Here is a 21,475-nt window from a genome sequence, read left to right as displayed (position 1 = left end):
TTTCTAGAGTTTTCATCCCTTTAGTTAACGCTATCGTCATCTCCCTTTTACTGTGGCAATTATGATCAAATCAATGCAATATTAGCCACTTTCAATGCAACGTACCGAAACAAATTGAACTATGCAAGAGATTTTCTTGTAGGAAGAACTCATCGGCGTAGGATTCTATTGAGCATTACTCAGCCCATACTTTACACAGACCGTGGCATAACCAATCACAGCTGCAGTAGTCCTATATGCAAATAGACTATTGCCTTATATGGCTCTGTGCCATTCATTGGAAACTGGACTGTGTTTACAGCATGAGTGGTCATGAGTAGTTGTGCTTGTTTTGAGATCAAAGTGAGAGCTACATGTAGCCATGTGTGCTCGTTTGTTCTTATCCCGTTGCTAGTTAGTGAGTTATTAGCCCAGTTATGGATCATTTGTAGTCAGCAATGGGGAAGTGGTTGTTTAAAACACGAGCACATTTCTAGCCGTCTTTGAAAAGCCAGTCAAGAAAAGGGCTTTTTTTGTTGTCTTAAAGGGGCAGTGTTGTATTTTGAGACAGGCTTGAATAAGCGAAGTAGCCAATAGGCAGAGGGGAGCATGATTAGTCTGATTCTCCAGTAATGGTATGGGAATAATAATACATTTTATTTTGTAAAGTGGCTTCTCTTTCAACATAACAACATTGTCAGTCCCCTCCTTGTCTGAAGGACAAGTGTATTAACAGGTTCATGTGAAGCCCTGCATGTTTTTCAAAAGTCTCATGGAATGTAGGCCTATATTGAACACCACATTGGCTGCTACTGAAGGCTGAATGATAGAACAGCTATTTCCATGTAAAAATATTATGGGATGCATTTTCTCCATTGTTTCTGATGGTAGACCACTCTGGTAGGCCCTACATTAGGATCAAATAGCCACAGTAGCCTACCTGGCCACAGTTAAAACTGTAACTTAAAGCAGGTACAGCCTCAGTGTTCACAGTAAAACTGTAACTTAAAGCAGGTACAGCCTCAGTGTTCACAGTAAAACTGTAACTTAAAGCGGGTACAGCCTCAGTGTTCACAGTAAAACTGTAACTTAAAGTGGGTACAGCCTCTGTTCACAGTAAAACTGTAACTTAAAGTGGGTACAGCCTCAGTGTTCACAGTAAACACACACTGGAAGTTGCACAGACCTCACTAATGCTCTTGTGGCTGAATTGGAAGCAAGTCCCCGCAGCAATGTTACTGCATCTAATAGAAGCCTTCCCAGAACAGTGGAGGCTGTTATTGCACCAAAGGGGGGGGACCGACTCCATATTAATGCCCATGTTTTTGGAATGAGTTGTTGGACGATCAGGTGTCCACATATTTTTGGTCATGTAGTGTGTATATATATATATATATATATATATATATATATATATATATATATATATATATATATATATATATATATATATATATATATATATATATATATATATATATTTTATATATATATATTTTTATATATATATATATATATATATATTTTATATATATATATATATATATATATATATATATATATATATTTTATATATATATATATATATTTTATATATATATATATATATTTTATATATATATATATATATATATATATATATATATATATATATATATATATATATATTATATATATATATATATTATATATATATATTTTTTTTTTTACTGCAACGACACACCTTCTCACAGTTTTACCATCTGAACACCATGGGTGCCTCAGCATTTCCAGCACCCCTTACTCCCGCGGCTATGGAAAAGGGGAGTTAGATTTGAACGTCCGTGTGTGTGTGAGCTCTGCTGAGATCCCAAATAGCCACACCCTGAACTCTACCTCAGAGGGATTTGTCTATTTGCTCATGCAATTTACACGACAATTTACACTACAATATACACTATAGTTTACACGAGAGAGACCTATATGTGCCTCGTTATATGTTTGACTATGTAACTAGCTGTCATCAGGTCTCCCTCGTGAAAAGACATTTTTTTTTTAAATACATAATTTATGCCAAGGGACTTCCCTGGGCAAATAAAGATTAAATTAGTTTTCACCAGGCAGAATGCATCACTCAATTCACTGGGAAACAAAGCGCTACTGTTTGTGAGTCACCTGAGGTGTAGAAAGCGCACTAACACCCAGTCATCCCTGAACCTCAACAGTTCATGAAAACCAATCCTTTACTCTTACCTGAGCCAGCAGTTTTTCTGAGAAATCAGAAGGAAAATGCACAGGGCTGTCCAAGAGAGTAAGGTAGGGAATGTCAGTGAGTTAATTTATGGGGGAGAGGGGGGCCAGAGGAGGACCAGAGGGGGGAGGGGGGAGGGGGGCCAGAGGGGGAGAGGAGGACCAGAGGGGGAGAGGGGGACCAGAGGGAAGATATGTGGGAAAGGGAGGAATATATAATGCACTTGGGTCATTGTCAAAAGTAGTGCACTGTGAAGGTAATAGGCCACCATTTGGTACTGTGAAGGTATTATGCCACCATTTGGTACTGTGAAGGTAATAGGCCACCATTTGGTACTGTGAAAGTAATAGGCCACCATTTGGCACACAGTCCAAGTATCACAATGGCAGTTACTGGCAGACCTTGAAGAGCTGTTATTAAATCTGTGTGCACTAGAATCTAGATAGTGATTGATAGACATACTGTGTAAAGTGTACTGTGAACAATAGATTTCCACTAAATAGAGGGCAGTGCCAACATCATGTCATTTTAAAGAATGAGGCTCTTGTCAAAATGAGTGCTCTATGTAGGGAATAGGGTGCCTTTGGGATGCAGACTCTACAGGGTTAGTAGGGCTCTGTTTACCTCTCAGACTCTACAGGGTTAGTAGGGCTCTGTTTACCTCTGACTTTACAGGGTTAGTAGGGCTCTGTTTACCTCTGACTCTACAGGGTTAGTAGGGCTCTGTTTACCTCTCAGACTCTACAGGGTTAGTAGGGCTCTGTTTACCTCTGACTCTACAGGGTTAGTAGGGCTCTGTTTACCTCTGACTCTACAGGGTTAGTAGGGCTCTGTTTACCTCTCAGACTCTACAGGGTTAGTATGGCTCTGTTTACCTCTGACTCTACAGGGTTAGTATGGCTCTGTTTACCTCTGACTCTACAGGGTTAGTAGGGCTCTGTTTACCTCTGACTCTACAGGGTTAGTAGGGCTCTGTTTACCTCTCAGACTCTACAGGGTTAGTATGGCTCTGTTTACCTCTGACTCTACAGGGTTAGTAGGGCTCTGTTTACCTCTGACTCTACAGGGTTAGTAGCGCTCTGTTTACCTCTCAGACTCTACAGGGTTAGTATGGCTCTGTTTACCTCTCAGACTCTACAGGGTTAGTATGGCTCTGTTTACCTCTCAGACTCTACAGGGTTAGTTTAGCTCTGTTTACCTCTGACTCTACAGGGTTAGTAGGGCTATGTTTACCTCTGACTCTACAGGGTTAGTAGGGCTATGTTTACCTCTCAGACTCTACAGGGTTAGTAGGGCTCTGTTTACCTCTCAGACTCTACAGGGTTAGTAGGGCTCTGTTTACCTCTGACTCTACAGGGTTAGTAGGGCTCTGTTTACCTCTGACTCTACAGGGTTAGTAGGGCTCTGTTTACCTCTCAGACTCTACAGGGTTAGTATGGCTCTGTTTACCTCTGACTCTACAGGGTTAGTATGGCTCTGTTTACCTCTGACTCTACAGGGTTAGTAGGGCTCTGTTTACCTCTGACTCTACAGGGTTAGTAGGGCTATGTTTACCTCTGACTCTACAGGGTTAGTAGGGCTCTGTTTACCTCTGACTCTACAGGGTTAGTAGGGCTATGTTTACCTCTGACTCTACAGGGTTAGTAGGGCTCTGTTTACCTCTGACTCTACAGGGTTAGTAGCGCTCTGTTTACCTCTCAGACTCTACAGGGTTAGTATGGCTCTGTTTACCTCTCAGACTCTACAGGGTTAGTATGGCTCTGTTTACCTCTCAGACTCTACAGGGTTAGTTTAGCTCTGTTTACCTCTGACTCTACAGGGTTAGTAGGGCTATGTTTACCTCTGACTCTACAGGGTTAGTAGGGCTATGTTTACCTCTCAGACTCTACAGGGTTAGTAGGGCTCTGTTTACCTCTCAGACTCTACGGGGTTAGTAAGGCTCTGTTTACCTCTGACTCTACAGGGTTAGTAGGGCTATGTTTACCTCTCAGACTCTACAGGGTTAGTAAGGCTCTGTTTACCTCTCAGACTCTACAGGGTTAGTAAGGCTCTGTTTACCTCTCTGACTCTACAGGGTTAGTAGGGCTATGTTTACCTCTCAGACTCTACAGGGTTAGTAAGGCTCTGTTTACCTCTCAGACTCTACAGGGTTAGTAAGGCTCTGTTTACCTCTCAGACTCTACAGGGTTAGTAGGGCTCTGTTTACCTCTCAGACTCTACGGGGTTAGTAGGGCTATGTTTACCTCTGACTCTACAGGGTTAGTAGGGCTATGTTTACCTCTGACTCTACAGGGTTAGTCGGGCTATGTTTACCTCTCAGACTCTACAGGGTTAGTAAGGCTCTGTTTACCTCTCAGACTCTACAGGGTTAGTAAGGCTCTGTTTACCTCTCTGACTCTATAGGGTTAGTATGGCTATGTTTACCTCTCAGACTCTACAGGGTTAGTAAGGCTCTGTTTACCTCTCAGACTCTACAGGGTTAGTAGGGCTCTGTTTACCTCTCAGACTCTACAGGGTTAGTAGGGCTCTGTTTACCTCTCAGACTCTACAGGGTTAGTAGGGCTCTGTTTACCTTTACCTGGCATGCAAGCCTAGTAAACAGATTGCACATTCAGTAAAGTATGTGCCCTGGAGGTAGTAGCTAGGTTAGTGACAGACTGTTGTACTGTTATAGGCTAGTGACAGACTGTTATACTTTTCAAATCAAATGTATTTATGTAGCCCTTCTTACTTCAGCTGATATCTCAAAGTGCTGTACAGAAACCCAGCCTAAAACCCCAAACAGCAAGCAATGCAGGTGTAGAAGCACCTGCATTCTGTTTTAGGTTAGTCACTGACAGTTACACTGCTACTGCTGCAGGGCCTGAGGTCTCTAAGGTCAAGCAGACCTATTTGCAAACAAGGCTCCCAGCTAGTCAGCAGCAGCTACTCTTCCTGGGGTTTATTATGGATCCCCATTAGTTCCTGTCAAGGCAGCAGCTACTCTTCCTGGGGTTTATTATGGATCCCCATTAGTTCCTGCCAAGGCAGCAGCTACTCTTCCTGGGTTTATTATGGATCCCCATTAGTTCCTGTCAAGGCAGCAGCTACTCTTCCTGGGGTTTATTATGGATCCCCATTAGTTCCTGCCAAGGCAGCAGCTACTCTTCCTGGGGTTTATTATGGATCCCCATTAGTTCCTGCCAAGGCAGCAGCTACTCTTCCTGGGGTTTATTATGGATCCCCAGCAGCAGCTACTCTTCCTGGTGTTTATTATGGATCCCCATTAGTTCCTGCCAAGGCAGCAGCTACTCTTCCTGGGTTTATTATGGATCCCCATTAGTTCCTGCCAAGGCAGCAGCTACTCTTCCTGGGGTTTATTAGGGATCCCCATTAGTTCCTGCCAAGGCAGCAGCTACTCTTCCTGGGATTTATTATGGACCCCCATTAGTTCCTGCCAAGACAGCAGCTACTCTTCCTGGGATTTATTATGGACCCACATTAGTTCCTGCCAAGGCAGCAGCTACTCTTCCTGGGATTTATTATGGACCCCCATTAGTTCCTGTCAAGGCAGCAGCTACTCTTCCTGGGGTTTATTATGGATCCCCATTAGTTCCTGTCAAGGCAGCAGCTACTCTTCCTGGGGTTTATTATGGATCCCCATTAGTTCCTGCCAAGGCAGCAGCTACTCTTCCTGGGGTTTATTATGGATCCCCATTAATTCCTGTCAAGGCAGCAGCTACTCTTCCTGGGATTTATTATGGACCCCCATTAGTTCCTGTCAAGGCAGCAGCTACTCTTCCTGTGGTTTATTATGGATCCACATTAGTTCCTGCCAAGACAGCAGCTACTCTTCCTGTGGGTTATTATGGATCCCCATTAGTTCCTGCCAAGACAGCAGCTACTCTTCCTGTGGTTTATTATGGATCCACATTAGTTCCTGCCAAGGCAGCAGCTACTCTTCCTGGGATTTATTATGGACCCCCATTAGTTCCTGCCAAGGCAGCAGCTACTCTTCCTGGGGTTTATTATGGATCCCCATTAGTTCCTGCCAAGACAGCAGCTACTCTTCCTGTGGTTTATTATGGATCCACATTAGTTCCTGCCAAGGCAGCAGCTACTCTTCCTGGGATTTATTATGGACCCCCATTAGTTCCTGTCAAGGCAGCAGCTACTCTTCCTGTGGTTTATTATGGATCCACATTAGTTCCTGCCAAGGCAGCAGCTACTCTTCCTGGGTTTATTATGGATCCCCATTAGTTCCTGCCAAGGCAGCAGCTACTCTTCCTGGGGTTTATTAGGGATCCCCATTAGTTCCTGCCAAGGCAGCAGCTACTCTTCCTGGGATTTATTATGGACCCCCATTAGTTCCTGCCAAGACAGCAGCTACTCTTCCTGGGATTTATTATGGACCCACATTAGTTCCTGCCAAGGCAGCAGCTACTCTTCCTGGGATTTATTATGGACCCCCATTAGTTCCTGTCAAGGCAGCAGCTACTCTTCCTGGGGTTTATTATGGATCCCCATTAGTTCCTGTCAAGACAGCAGCTACTCTTCCTGGGGTTTATTATGGATCCCCATTAGTTCCTGCCAAGGCAGCAGCTACTCTTCCTGGGGTTTATTATGGATCCCCATTAGTTCCTGCCAAGGCAGCAGCTACTCTTCCTGGGGTTTATTATGGATCCCCATTAGCTCCTGTCAAGGCAGCAGCTACTCTTCCTGGGGTTTATTATGGATCCCCATTAGTTCCTGCCAAGGCAGCACCTACTCTTCCTGGGGTTTATTATGGATCCCCATTAGTTCCTGTCAAGGCAGCGACTACACTTCCTGGGGTTTATTATGGATCCCCATTAGTTCCTGTTACCAAGGTAGCAGCTACTCTTCCTGGTCCCCAGCAAAAATTAAGGCAGTAATTTACATTATAATACCATTTTTAAACATTAAAATACATTTTCCAACAGATTTCACGATATATATAGTGTGTGTGTGTGTGTGTGTGTGTGTGTGTGTGTGTGTGTGTGTGTGTGTGTGTGTGTGTGTGTAGTGTGTGTGTTAAGTGTCTTTGAACCCGTGTGTGTGACTCTTCACAGTTCACCCTGTTCCATAAGGTGTATAGTGTGTGTGACTCTTCACAGTCCACGCTGTTCCATAAGGTGTATAGTGTGTGTGACTCTTCACAGTTCACCCTGTTCCATAAGGTGTATAGTGTGTGTGACTCTTCACAGTTCACCCTGTTCCATAAGGTGTATAGTGTGTGTGACTCTTCACAGTTCACCCTCTTCCATAAGGTGTATAGTGTGTGTGACTCTTCACAGTTCACCCTGTTCCATAAGGTGTATAGTGTGTGGGACTCTTCACAGTTCACCCTGTTCCATAAGGTGTATAGTGTGTGGGACTCTTGTATGTAGTACTGTGGAATAGAGTTCCATGTAGTCATGGCTCTATGTAGTACTGTGGAATAGAGTTCCATGTAGTCATGGCTCTATGTAGTACTGTGGAATAGAGCTCCATGTAGTCATGGCTCTATGTAGTACTGTGGAATAGAGTTCCATGGAGTCATGGCTCTATGTAGTACTGTGTAATAGAGTTCTATGTAGTCATGGCTCTATGTAGTACTGTGGAATAGAGTTCCATGTAGTCATGGCTCTATGTGGTACTGTGGAATAGAGTTCCATGTAGTCATGGCTATATGTAGTACTGTGGAATAGAGTTCCATGTAGTCATGGCTCTGTGTAGTACTGTGGATTAGAGTTCCATGTAGTCATGGCTCTGTGTAGTACTGTGGAATAGAGTTCCATGTAGTCATGGCTCTATGTAGTACTGTGGAATAGAGTTCCATGTAGTCATGGCTCTATGTGGTACTGTGGAATAGAGTTCCATGTAGTCATGGCTCTATGTAGTACTGTGGAATAGAGTTCCATGTGGTCATGGCTCTATGTAGTACTGTACGCCTCCCATAGTCTGTTCTGGACTTGGGGACTGTGAAGAGACCTCTACTGACATGTCTTGGGGGTATGCATTGGTGTCTGAGCTGTGTGCCAGTAGTTTAGACAGACAGCTGGATGCATTCAATATGTCAATACCTCTCATAAATACAAGTAGTGAAGTCAATCTCTCCTCCACTTTGAGCCAGGAGAGATTGACATGCATATTATTAATTTTAGCTCTCTGTGTTCATCCAAGGGCCAGCCGTGATGCCCTGTTCTGGACCAATGGTAATCTAAGTCCTTCTTTGTGGCACCTGACCACACGACTGAACAGTAGTCCAGGTGCGACAAAACTAGGGCCTGTAGGACCTGCCTTGTTGATAGTGTTGTTAAGAAGGTAGAAACTAGGGCCTGTAGGACCTGCCTTGTTGATAGTGCTGTTAAGAAGGTAGAAACTAGGGCCTGTAGGACCTGCCTTGTTGATAGTGCTGTTAAGAAGGTAGAAACTAGGGCCTGTAGGACCTGCCTTGTTGATAGTGTTGTTAAGAAGGTAGAAACTAGGGCCTGTAGGACCTGCCTTGTTGATAGTGTTGTTAAGAAGGCAGAGCAGTGCTTTATCATGGACAGACTTCTCCATATCTTAGCTACTGTTGTATCAACATGTTTAAACCATGACAGTTTACAATCCAGGGTTACTCCAAGCAGTTTAGTCACCTCAACTTGCTCAATATCCACATTATTCTTTACACGATTTTGTTGAGGTTTAGGGTTTAGTGAAAGATTTGTCCCAAATACAACAGTTTTAGTATTAGAAATATTTAGGATGAACTTATTTCTTGCCACCCACTCTGAAACTGACTGGAACACTAAGTATTTCAGTGATTTTACTTGCTGTGGTAGCTGACGTGTTGATTACTGAGTCATCAGCATACATAGAAACTCTGGCTTTACTCAGAGCTAGTGGCAGGTCATTAGTAACGATTGAAAAATCTGTTGCCCTGGGGAATGCCTGTTGAAAAATCTGTTGCCCTGGGGAATGCCTGTTGAAAAATCTGTTGCCCTGGGGAATGCCTGTTGAAAAATCTGTTGCCCTGGGGAATGCCTGTTGAAAAATCTGTTTCCCTGGGGAATGCCTGTTGAAAAATCTGTTCCCCTGGGGAATGCCTGTTGAAAAATCTGTTCCCCTGGGGAATGCCTGTTTCTACTTGGATTATGTGATTATATTTAGAATGTGAAAACATCAAGTTTTGATTTTTGATGTTTTGTGACAGAATAAAGATGAATGCATCATTTTAATCAGATGATAAATATACATGTTCACTGTTAGTTGACTGTTGTTGTTTTTTTGTTTTTTGTTTATGCTTTCATAATGTTATAATTATACTGTATATAATATATGACATTTAGCTTGACTCTTTTATCCAAAGCGTATTCTAGTCATGTGTGCATACATTTTATGTTTGGGTGGTCCCGGGAATCGAACCCATTATCCTGGCGTTGCAACCATGGTTCTCTACCAGCTGGACTGATTGTATTGTTTTTGACTCTGCTTTCCTTCAGGACGGGAGGAGAGGAGAGGGTGTCTGTCTGTATCCGTTAATTGGCTGGTTTTCTGTTTCTTGGTTTCACGAGAGAAGGGCGAGGGTCCAACTGTGTTGTTCTGTGGCTGTGTGTGTTTCCACGAGAGGAGGCGAGGGTGTGTTCTGATAACCTTTCTGTGTTTCCACGAGAGGAGGAGAGGTTGTGTTCTGATAATGTTGTTTCTGTGTTTCCAGGAGAGGAGGAGAGGGTGTGTTCTGATAACCTTTCTGTGTTTCCAGGAGAGGAGGAGAGGGTGTGTTCTGATAACCTTTCTGTGTTTCCAGGAGAGGAGGAGAGGGTGTGTTCTGATAATGTTGTTTCTGTGTTTCCAGGAGAGGAGGAGAGGGTGTGTTCTGATAACCTTTCTGTGTTTCCAGGAGAGGAGGAGAGGGTGTGTTCTGATAATGTTGTTCTGTGGTTTCATGAGAGAAGGAGAGGGTGTGTTCTGATAATGTTGTTTCTGTGTTTCCAGGAGAGGAGGAGATGGTGTGTTCTGATAATGTTGTTCTGTGGTTTCAGGAGAGAAGGAGAGGGTGTGCGTGTGTTCTGGGACCGGCTAAGGGAACCCTCATTCTCGTCTCGGTGGAACCCATTCACTACAGACTACCCGTTCAGCACCTTTACCTATCACCCTGTCAGGAACATAGACCACAGGTTCACTGCTCTCTGTGAGGTGAGTATCCTACCACATTACCATCCTTACCACTCTACCATCTTACCACACTACCACCCTACTATCTTACCACACTACCACCCTACCATCTTACCACCCTACCATCTTACCATCCTTACCACCCTACCATCTTACCATCCTTACCACCCTACCATCTTACCATCTTACCACACTACCACCCTACCATCTTACCATCTTACCACACTACCACCCTACCATCTTACCACCCTACCATCTTACCATCCTTACCACCCTACCAACTTACCATCCTTACCACCCTACCATCTTACCATCCTTACCACCCTACCATCTTACCATCCTTACCACCCTACCATCTTACCATCTTACCACACTACCACCCTACCATCTTACCATCTTACCATCTTACCACACTACCACCCTACCATCTTACCACACTACCACTCTACCATCTTACCATCTTACCACACTACCACCCTACCATCCTACCACACTACCACCCTACCATCTTACCACACTACCACCCTACCATCTTACCATCCTTACCAAACTACCACCCTACCATCTTACCACACTACCACCCTACCATCTTACCATCCTACCACACTACCACCCTACCTCCTTACCATCCTTACCACCCTACCATCTTACCATCCTACCATCTTACCATCCTTACCACCCTAGCATCTTACCATCCTACCATCTTACCATCCTACCACCCTACCATCCTTACCATCCTACCATCTTACCATCCTTACCATCTTACCATCCTTACCATCTTACCATCCTTACCACACTACCATCCTTACCACCCAAACATCTTACCATCCTACCATATTACCATCCTTACCACACTACCATCCTACCATCTTACCATCCTTACCACACTACCATCCTACCACCCTATCCTACTACCCTGCACCCTGTCAGGAACATAAACCACAAGTCCAATGTCCTCTGTGAAGAAGATTTCAGCTCCGGAGGTTTGTGGGCTCTAGCTCCACTATTAGAGGTTTATGGGCTCTATCTCCACTATTAGAGGTTTATGGGCTCTATCTCCACTATTAGAGGTTTATGGGCTCCATCTCCACTATTAGAGGTTTATGGGCTCTAGCTCCACTATTAGAGGTTTATGGGCTCTAGCTCCACTATTAGAGGTTTGTGGGCTCTAGCTCCACTATTAGAGGTTTGTGGGCTCTATCTCCACTATTAGAGGTTTATGGGCTCTAGCTCCACTATTAGAGGTTTGTGGGCTCTATCTCCACTATTAGAGGTTTGTGGGCTCTATCTCCACTATTAGAGGTTTATGGGCTCTAGCTCCACTATTAGAGGTTTATGGGCTCTAGCTCCACTATTAGAGGTTTGTGGGCTCTATCTCCACTATTAGAGGTTTGTGGGCTCTATCTCCACTATTAGAGGTTTATGGGCTCTAGCTCCACAATTAGAGGTTTATGGGCTCTAGCTCCACTATTAGAGGTTTATGGGCTCTAGGTCCACAATTAGAGGTTTGTGGGTTCTAGCTCCACTATCAGAGGTTTTATGGGCTCTAGCTCCACTATTAGAGGTTTATGGGCTCTAGCTCCACCATACATGACAACAACAGCAGGTCTCTCTGTCCTGTAGCCTGAGGACAACAGCAGTAGGTCTGTCTGTCCTCTGTAGCCCGAGGACAACAGCAGTAGGTCTGTCTGTCCTGTAGCCCGAGGACAACGGCAGTAGGTCTGTCTGTCCTGTAGCCCGAGGACAACAGCAGTAGGTCTGTCTGTCCTGTAGCCCGAGGACAACAGCATTAGGTCTGTCTGTCCTGTAGCCCGAGGACAACAGCAGTAGGTCTGTCTGTCCTGTAGCCCGAGGACAACAACAGTAGGTCTGTCTGTCCTGTAGCCCGAGGACAACAGCAGTAGGTCTGTCTGTCCTGTAGCCCGAGGACAACAGCAGTAGGTCTGTCTGTCCTGTAGCCTGAGGACAACAGCAGTAGGTCTGTCTGTCCTGTAGCCTGAGGACAACAGCAGTAGGTCAGGCAGCTAGCCCCAAATCATCCTGGGATAGCTTAGCATACTATACTCTGCAAAACATTAGCGGAGCAGTGATGTAGTTAGCATGTAGCCTGCTCTTTTAAATCGAGGTGTATTTGTAGGTGTATTTGTAGGTGTATTTGTAGATGTATTTGTAGATGTATTTGTAGGTGTATTTGTAGGTGTATTTGTAGGTGTATTTGTAGATGTATTTGTAGATGTATTTGTAGGTGTATTTGTAGGTGTATTTGTAGGTGTATTTGTAGGTGTATTTGTAGGTGTATTTGTAGGTGTATTTGTAGGTGTATTTGTAGGTGTATTTGTAGGTGTATTTGTAGGTGTATCTGTAGGTGTATTTGTAGGTGTATTTGTAGGTGTATTTGTAGATGTATTTGTAGGTGTATTTGTAGATGTATTTGTAGGTGTATTTGTAGGTGTATTTGTAGGTGTATTTGTAGGTGTATTTGTAGGTGTATTTGTAGATGTATTTGTAGGTGTATTTGTAGATGTATTTGTAGGTGTATTTGTAGGTGTATTTGTAGGTGTATTTGTAGATGTATTTGTAGGTGTATTTGTAGGTGTATTTGTAGGTGTATTTGTAGGTGTATTTGTAGGTGTATTTGTAGGTGTATTTGTAGGTGTATTTGTAGATGTATTTGTAGGTGTATTTGTAGGTGTATTTGTAGGTGTATTTGTAGGTGTATTTGTAGGTGTATTTGTAGGTGTATTTGTAGGTGTATTTGTAGGTGTATTTGTAGATGTATTTGTAGGTGTATTTGTAGGTGTATTTGTAGGTGTATTTGTAGGTGTATTTGTAGATGTATTTGTAGATGTATTTGTAGATGTATTTGTAGATGTATTTGTAGGTGTATTTGTAGGTGTATTTGTAGGTGTATTTGTAGGTGTATTTGTAGGTGTATTTGTAGGTGTATTTGTAGGTGTATTTGTAGGTGTATTTGTAGGTGTATTTGTAGGTGTATTTGTAGGTGTATTTGTAGATGTATTTGTAGGTGTATTTGTAGATGTATTTGTAGGTGTATTTGTAGGTGTATTTGTAGGTGTATTTGTAGGTGTATTTGTAGGTGTATTTGTAGATGTATTTGTAGGTGTATTTGTAGGTGTATTTGTAGGTGTATTTGTAGGTGTATTTGTAGGTGTCCTGCGTCGTCACATTTTGAAAAGGGAGATTTGATAGAGTTCAAGGTATCATTAAAATGATTTTGATAGGCTCAGCATTATGAATTGCACCTGAAAATGCAACTGCTTTTATGAGTAAACACATTTCATACTGTACATTGTGTAATAACTTTCCCTCAAAATACTCTTTATTTTCATATGGTTAATCAGCAATATATACTAATGGCCAGCACCTCTCCTTTCCACTGAAATGTTGAAATGCAACATCACACCCTGGGATACTTCAGATGTATTAGTCAGTGATTCCCAGATAGACAGTTGAAGTGGGAAGTTTACATACACTTAGGTTGGAGTCATTAAAACTCGTTTTTTTCAACCACTCTACATATTCTTGTTAACAAACTATAGTTTTGGCAAGTCGGTTAGGACATCTACTTCGTGCATGACACAAGTAATTTTTCCAACAATTGTTTACAGACAGATTATTTCACTTATAATTCACTGTATCACAATTCCAGTGGGTCAGAAGTTTACATACACTAAGTTGACTGTGCCTTTAAACAGCTTGGAAAATTCCAGAAAATTATGTCATGGCTTTAGAAGCTTCTGATAGGCTATTTGATATCATTTGAATAAACTGTATTGAGACCTAATCAACTGTAACACAAGATGTCCTGCATAGATCAGCAAACCTTACTATAAATCTTCAGAAAAGCTTGCAGGAAGTTAGAGGGTTTCATTACAGAGTGGGTGGGGTTTCATTACAGAGTGGGTGGGGTTTTATTACAGAGTGGGTGGGGTTTCATTACAGAGTGGGTGGGGTTTCATTACAGAGTGGGTGGGGTTACGTTACAGAGTGGGTGGGGTTACATTACAGAGTGGGTGGGGTTACGTTACAGCGTGGGTGAGGTTACGTTACAGCGTGGGTGGGGTTACGTTACAGCGTGGGTGGGGTTACGTTACAGCGTGGGTGGGGTTACGTTACAGCGTGGGTGGGGTTACGTTACAGCGTGGGTGGGGTTACGTTACAGCGTGGGTGGGGTTACGTTACAGCGTGGGTGGGGTTACGTTACAGCGTGGGTGGGGTTACGTTACAGCGTGGGTGGGGTTACGTTACAGCGTGGGTGGGGTTACGTTACAGCGTGTGTGGGGTTACGTTACATCGTGGGTGGGGTTACGTTACAGCGTGGGTGGGGTTACGTTACAGCGTGGGTGGGGTTACGTTACAGCGTGGGTGGGGTTACGTTACAGCGTGGGTAGAGGGTATCTACCACTGGGATGTTTTTCATGTTTTGAAGGGATGGAGCCACCCTGCCTTCCCTCTCTCCTTCCCTCTCTCCTTCCCTCTCTCCTTCCCTCTCTCCTTCCCTTTCTCCTTCCCTCTCTCCTTCCCTTTCTCCTTCCCTCTCTCCTTCCCTCTCTCCTTCCCTTTCTCCTTCCCTCTCTCCTTCCCTCTCTCCTTACCTCTCTCCTTCCCTCTCTCCTTCACTCTCTTATAGAGAAAACACACCAGACTGTTCAACAGTAATAAGCAGCGGGTGTCCACTGTGTTAGTAACCTCCTGCTGGGTGTTGGCGAGAAGCAGCAATTCAAATGAGTCTTCTAGAAATTAACAGAAAATGACGGATAATGTTCTTTGGTCAACCATCTACTGTTTTTAACAGCTTGTGCGGTCTGTTATCTCTCTCGCTCTCTCGCTCTCACCCCTCTCGCTCTCTCTCTCACCCCTCTCGCTCTCTCGCTCTCTCACCCCTCTCGCTCTCTCGCTCTCTCTCACCCCTCTCGCTCTCTCGCTCTCTCACCCCTCTCGCTCTCTCGCTCTCCCCTCTCGCTCTCGCTCTCTCTCCCCTCACTCTCTCTCTCCCCTCACTCCTCTCTTCCTCCTCTCTCTCCTCTCTTCCTCTCCCCTCCCTTCCCTCCCTCCACTTTTCCTCTCCCCTCCCTCCTATCTCTCCTCTCTTCCTCTTCCCTCCCTCCTCTCTTCCTCTCCCCTCCCTCCTCTCTTCCTCTCCCCTCCCTCCTCTCTTCCGCTCCCCTCCCTCCTCTCTTCCTCTCCCCTCCCTCCTCTCTTACTCTCCTCTCTTCCTCTCCTCTCCCTCCTCTCTTCCCTCCCTCACTCCCTCTCTCTCTCAGATCCAGAGCTTCCGTGAGCAGCTGACGGAGGCAGCCCAGAAGGCCCACCTGAAGAAGCCCATCCCTGGGAAGGCCAACGGAGTCCTGGTGCTGAACCAGCCCCTGCTCATCGAATCCTACGTGGGTCTGATGTCCTTCATCGGGAACCAGAACAAGCTGGGATACTGCCTGGCACGGGGAAACATCGGCTTTTAAACAATGCTTTAGCTAGAATCTTTGAATGTGCATTACTACTTGATTACTTAATCATAGTTTGTAGTTGTGGCCTAGTTACAGATATGAAGTATCATTATAAATATTTTTAATCTGGTGTCTAGTCTTCCCTTGGTCATTCCTTATAGTCCGCTCTCTAATTTTAACTAAGCTTTAACTAGACTACAATTTCTACTTCATTTATTTTTGTTTCTTTGTTTGCAATCATTTGCCTATTTACAGATTTGAAGTCGTTTTTTATAATTTAATAGTTGGAAGGATATGTTTTGATGCTAATTTAAAATGTATTTTCAGAGGTCAATTTTGAAAATGTTGGGGTTTGTTAGTTTACTTTTCTGTACCTTTAGTAGAACAGTGTTCATGTCTAAATGTAGTTCTGTCATTCTGATTCCCTTTTGGGTTCATTTCCTACGTAGTGACTGTGCCAAATGTGTTTCTGCTGTCCCAGAGTTTATAAAATGTATACAATACCGTGACTCTCTTCTACAGCTCATCTGACTTTACCGTTCTCTAACTTAATTACTTAGCTCAATGTACAAACAGCCAGTAACATCCACATCCTTTGGCTGGATGATTGATTCCCTTGGTATTCCAGGACCTTTACATTTGACCTCTTCACTGATGCTATAATAATTCACCACTGTTTGCGATGGGAGTTTCTCCCCTTCGTGGTCCTTTGGTTGTGTCCCAAATTGACACCCTAATCCCTAGAGTAGTGCACTACTTAGGGATTAGGTAGTGCACTACTTATGGAATAGAATGAGATTTTGGACACGGACAATATATTATCCCTGTGTCATTCTCTTACTGGAACAAGAGGGTGTGTTTGTCAGCTCTGTTTTAAAGGTGTATAGTGTGTTATTACAGTGAGTACGGTACTGGTAATGTCCCCTGATTTATGAGTATATACCACGTGTCCTGCTGCCGTGCTTGTATCTATAGCACTGGGCCCATGTCAGACTATAACCAGCCAGCCGATCCTATCCTGTCCTGGTAAATAAGGCCCATCCTATCATGGTAAACGAGGCACATCCTGTCCTGGTAAATGAGGCCCATCCTATCCTGTCCTGGTAAACGAGGCACATCCTGTCCTGGTAAATGAGGCACATCCTATCCTGTCCTGGTAAACGAGGCACATCCTGTCCTGGTAAATGAGGCACATCCTATCCTGTCCTGGTAAATGAGGCACATCCTATCCTGTCCCGGTAAATGAGGCCCATCCTATCCTGAGCCTGTCCTAGTTAATCAGGCCCATCCTATCCTGAGCCTGTCCCAGTTAATGAGGACCTTCCTATCCTGAGCCTGTCCTAGTTAATCAGGCCCTTCCTATCCTGAGCCTGTCCTAGTTAATCAGGCCCATCCTATCCTGAGCCTGTCCCAGTAACTGAGGCCCATCCTATCCTGAGCCTGTCCTAGTTAATCAGCCCATCCTATCCTAAGCCTGTCCTAGTTAATCAGGCCCATCCTATCCTGAGCCTGTCCTAGTTAATCAGGCCCATCCTATCCTGAGCCTGTCCCAGTTAATGAGGACCTTCCTATCCTGAGCATGTCCTAGTTAATCAGGCCCATCCTATCCTGAGCCTGTCCTAGTTAATCAGGCCCATCCTATCCTAAGCCTGTCCTAGTTAATCAGGCCCATCCTATCCTGAGCCTGTCCTAGTTAATCAGGCCCATCCTATCCTGAGCCTGTCCCAGTTAATGAGGACCTTCCTATCCTGAGCATGTCCTAGTTAATCAGGCCCATCCTATCCTGAGCCTGTCCTAGTTAATCAGCCCCATCCTATCCTAAGCCTGTCCTAGTTAATCCGGCCCTTCCTATCCTGAGCCTGTCCCAGTAAATGAGGCCCATCCTATCCTGAGTCTGTCCCAGTAAATGAGGCCCATCCTATCCTGAGTCTGTCCCAGTAAATGAGGCCCATCCTATCCTGAGTCTGTCCCAGTAAATGAGGCCCATCCTATCCTGAGTCTGTCCCAGTAAATGAGGCCCATCCTATCCTGAGTCTGTCCCAGTAAATGAGGCCCATCCTATCCTGAGTCTGTCCCAGTAAATGAGGCCCATCCTATCCTGAGTCTGTCCCAGTAAATGAGGCCCATCCTATCCTGAGTCTGTCCCAGTAAATGAGGCCCATCCTATCCTGAGTCTGTCCCAGTAAATGAGGCCCATCCTATCCTGAGCCTGTCCCAGTAAATGAGGCCCATCCTATCCTGAGCCTGTCCCAGTAAATGAGGCCCATCCTATCCTGAGTCTGTCCCAGTAAATGAGGCCCATCCTATCCTGAGCCTGTCCCAGTAAATGAGGCCCATCCTATCCTGAGTCTGTCCCAGTAAATGAGGCCCATCCTATCCTGAGTCTGTCCCAGTAAATGAGGCCCATCCTATCCTGAGTCTGTCCCAGTAAATGAGGCCCATCCTATCCTGAGCCTGTCCCAGTTAATGAGGACCTTCCTATCCTGAGCCTGTCCTAGTTAATCAGGCCCATCCTATCCTGAGCCTGTCCCAGTAACTGAGGCCCATCCTATCCTGAGCCTGTCCTAGTTAATCAGGCCCATCCTATCCTAAGCCTGTCCTAGTTAATCAGGCCCATCCTATCCTGAGCCTGTCCCAGTTAATGAGGACCTTCCTATCCTGAGCATGTCCTAGTTAATCAGGCCCATCCTATCCTGAGCCTGTCCTAGTTAATCAGGCCCATCCTATCCTGAGCCTGTCCTAGTTAATCAGGCCCATCCTATCCTGAGCCTGTCCTAGTTAATCAGGCCCATCCTATCCTGAGCCTGTCCCAGTTAATGAGGACCTTCCTATCCTGAGCATGTCCTAGTTAATCAGGCCCATCCTATCCTGAGCCTGTCCTAGTTAATCAGCCCCATCCTATCCTAAGCCTGTCCTAGTTAATCCGGCCCTTCCTATCCTGAGCCTGTCCCAGTAAATGAGGCCCATCCTATCCTGAGTCTGTCCCAGTAAATGAGGCCCATCCTATCCTGAGTCTGTCCCAGTAAATGAGGCCCATCCTATCCTGAGCCTGTCCCAGTAAATGAGGCCCATCCTATCCTGAGCCTGTCCCAGTAAATGAGGCCCATCCTATCCTGAGTCTGTCCCAGTAAATGAGGCCCATCCTATCCTGAGTCTGTCCCAGTAAATGAGGCCCATCCTATCCTGAGTCTGTCCCAGTAAATGAGGCCCATCCTATCCTGAGTCTGTCCCAGTAAATGAGGCCCATCCTATCCTGAGTCTGTCCCAGTAAATGAGGCCCATCCTATCCTGAGTCTGTCCCAGTAAATGAGGCCCATCCTATCCTGAGTCTGTCCCAGTAAATGAGGCCCATCCTATCCTGAGTCTGTCCCAGTAAATGAGGCCCATCCTATCCTGAGTCTGTCCCAGTAAATGAGGCCCATCCTATCCTGAGCCTGTCCCAGTAAATGAGGCCCATCCTATCCTGAGCCTGTCCCAGTAAATGAGGCCCATCCTATCCTGAGCCTGTCCCAGTAAATGAGGCCCATCCTATCCTGAGCCTGTCCCAGTAAATGAGGCCCATCCTATCCTGAGTCTGTCCCAGTAAATGAGGCCCATCCTATCCTGAGTCTGTCCCAGTAAATGAGGCCCATCCTATCCTGAGTCTGTCCCAGTAAATGAGGCCCATCCTATCCTGAGTCTGTCCCAGTAAATGAGGCCCATCCTATCCTGAGTCTGTCCCAGTAAATGAGGCCCATCCTATCCTGAGTCTGTCCCAGTAAATGAGGCCCATCCTATCCTGAGTCTGTCCCAGTAAATGAGGCCCATCCTATCCTGAGCCTGTCCCAGTAAATGAGGCCCATCCTATCCTGAGCCTGTCCCAGTAAATGAGGCCCATCCTATCCTGAGCCTGTCCCAGTAAATGAGGCCCATCCTATCCTGAGTCTGTCCCAGTAAATGAGGCCCATCCTATCCTGAGCCTGTCCCAGTAAATGAGGCCCATCCTATCCTGAGCCTGTCCCAGTAAATGAGGCCCATCCTATCCTGAGTCTGTCCCAGTAAATGAGGCCCATCCTATCCTGAGCCTGTCCCAGTAAATGAGGCCCATCCTATCCTGAGCCTGTCCCAGTAAATGAGGCCCATCCTATCCTGAGTCTGTCCCAGTAAATGAGGCCCATCCTATCCTGAGTCTGTCCCAGTAAATGAGGCCCATCCTATCCTGAGTCTGTCCCAGTAAATGAGGCCCATCCTATCCTGAGTCTGTCCCAGTAAATGAGGCCCATCCTATCCTGAGTCTGTCCCAGTAAATGAGGCCCATCCTATCCTGAGTCTGTCCCAGTAAATGAGGCCCATCCTATCCTGAGTCTGTCCCAGTAAATGAGGCCCATCCTATCCTGAGTCTGTCCCAGTAAATGAGGCCCATCCTATCCTGAGTCTGTCCCAGTAAATGAGGCCCATCCTATCCTGAGTCTGTCCCAGTAAATGAGGCCCATCCTATCCTGAGCCTGTCCCAGTAAATGAGGCCCATCCTATCCTGAGCCTGTCCCAGTAAATGAGGCCCATCCTATCCTGAGCCTGTCCCAGTAAATGAGGCCCATCCTATCCTGAGTCTGTCCCAGTAAATGAGGCCCATCCTATCCTGAGTCTGTCCCAGTAAATGAGGCCCATCCTATCCTGAGTCTGTCCCAGTAAATGAGGCCCATCCTATCCTGAGTCTGTCCCAGTAAATGAGGCCCATCCTATCCTGAGTCTGTCCCAGTAAATGAGGCCCATCCTATCCTGAGTCTGTCCCAGTAAATGAGGCCCATCCTATCCTGAGTCTGTCCCAGTAAATGAGGCCCATCCTATCCTGAGTCTGTCCCAGTAAATGAGGCCCATCCTATCCTGAGTCTGTCCCAGTAAATGAGGCCCATCCTATCCTGAGTCTGTCCCAGTAAATGAGGCCCATCCTATCCTGAGTCTGTCCCAGTAAATGAGGCCCATCCTATCCTGAGTCTGTCCCAGTAAATGAGGCCCATCCTATCCTGAGCCTGTCCCAGTAAATGAGGCCCATCCTATCCTGAGCCTGTCCCAGTAAATGAGGCCCATCCTATCCTGAGCCTGTCCCAGTAAATGAGGCCCATCCTATCCTGAGTCTGTCCCAGTAAATGAGGCCCATCCTATCCTGAGTCTGTCCCAGTAAATGAGGCCCATCCTATCCTGAGTCTGTCCCAGTAAATGAGGCCCATCCTATCCTGAGTCTGTCCCAGTAAATGAGGCCCATCCTATCCTGAGTCTGTCCCAGTAAATGAGGCCCATCCTATCCTGAGTCTGTCCCAGTAAATGAGGCCCATCCTATCCTGAGTCTGTCCCAGTAAATGAGGCCCATCCTATCCTGAGTCTGTCCCAGTAAATGAGGCCCATCCTATCCTGAGCCTGTCCCAGTAAATGAGGCCCATCCTATCCTGAGCCTGTCCCAGTAAATGAGGCCCATCCTATCCTGAGTCTGTCCCAGTAAATGAGGCCCATCCTATCCTGAGCCTGTCCCAGTAAATGAGGCCCATCCTATCCTGAGCCTGTCCCAGTAAATGAGGCCCATCCTATCCTGAGCCTGTCCCAGTAAATGAGGCCCATCCTATCCTGAGCCTGTCCCAGTAAATGAGGCCCATCCTATCCTGAGCCTGTCCCAGTAAATGAGGCCCAT

General features: G+C 45.6%; 1 protein-coding gene across 2 annotated transcripts in view; it reads left to right on the top strand.

The window, feature by feature from the left end:
- The window catches only part of LOC110518815 (tumor protein p63-regulated gene 1-like protein), a 219,374-nt gene extending 203,052 nt beyond the window's left edge, over positions 1 to 16,322 (top strand). For both annotated transcript variants that reach the window (XM_036973706.2, XM_090231518.1), the window contains exons 5-6: positions 10,216 to 10,369; positions 15,634 to 16,322. In XM_036973706.2, the coding sequence (XP_036829601.2) occupies positions 10,216 to 10,369; positions 15,634 to 15,828 (349 nt within the window). In that variant the 3' untranslated portion in view covers positions 15,829 to 16,322. The remainder of the gene's footprint in view (positions 1 to 10,215; positions 10,370 to 15,633) is intronic.
- Positions 16,323 to 21,475: the final 5,153 nt, after the last annotated feature.

Source organism: Oncorhynchus mykiss, chromosome 1 (genome assembly GCF_057628025.1).
Source record: "Oncorhynchus mykiss isolate SJ-2025 chromosome 1, ASM5762802v1, whole genome shotgun sequence".
Taxonomy (NCBI): domain Eukaryota; kingdom Metazoa; phylum Chordata; class Actinopteri; order Salmoniformes; family Salmonidae; genus Oncorhynchus; species Oncorhynchus mykiss.
This window is presented reverse-complemented; position numbering and strand designations above follow the sequence as displayed.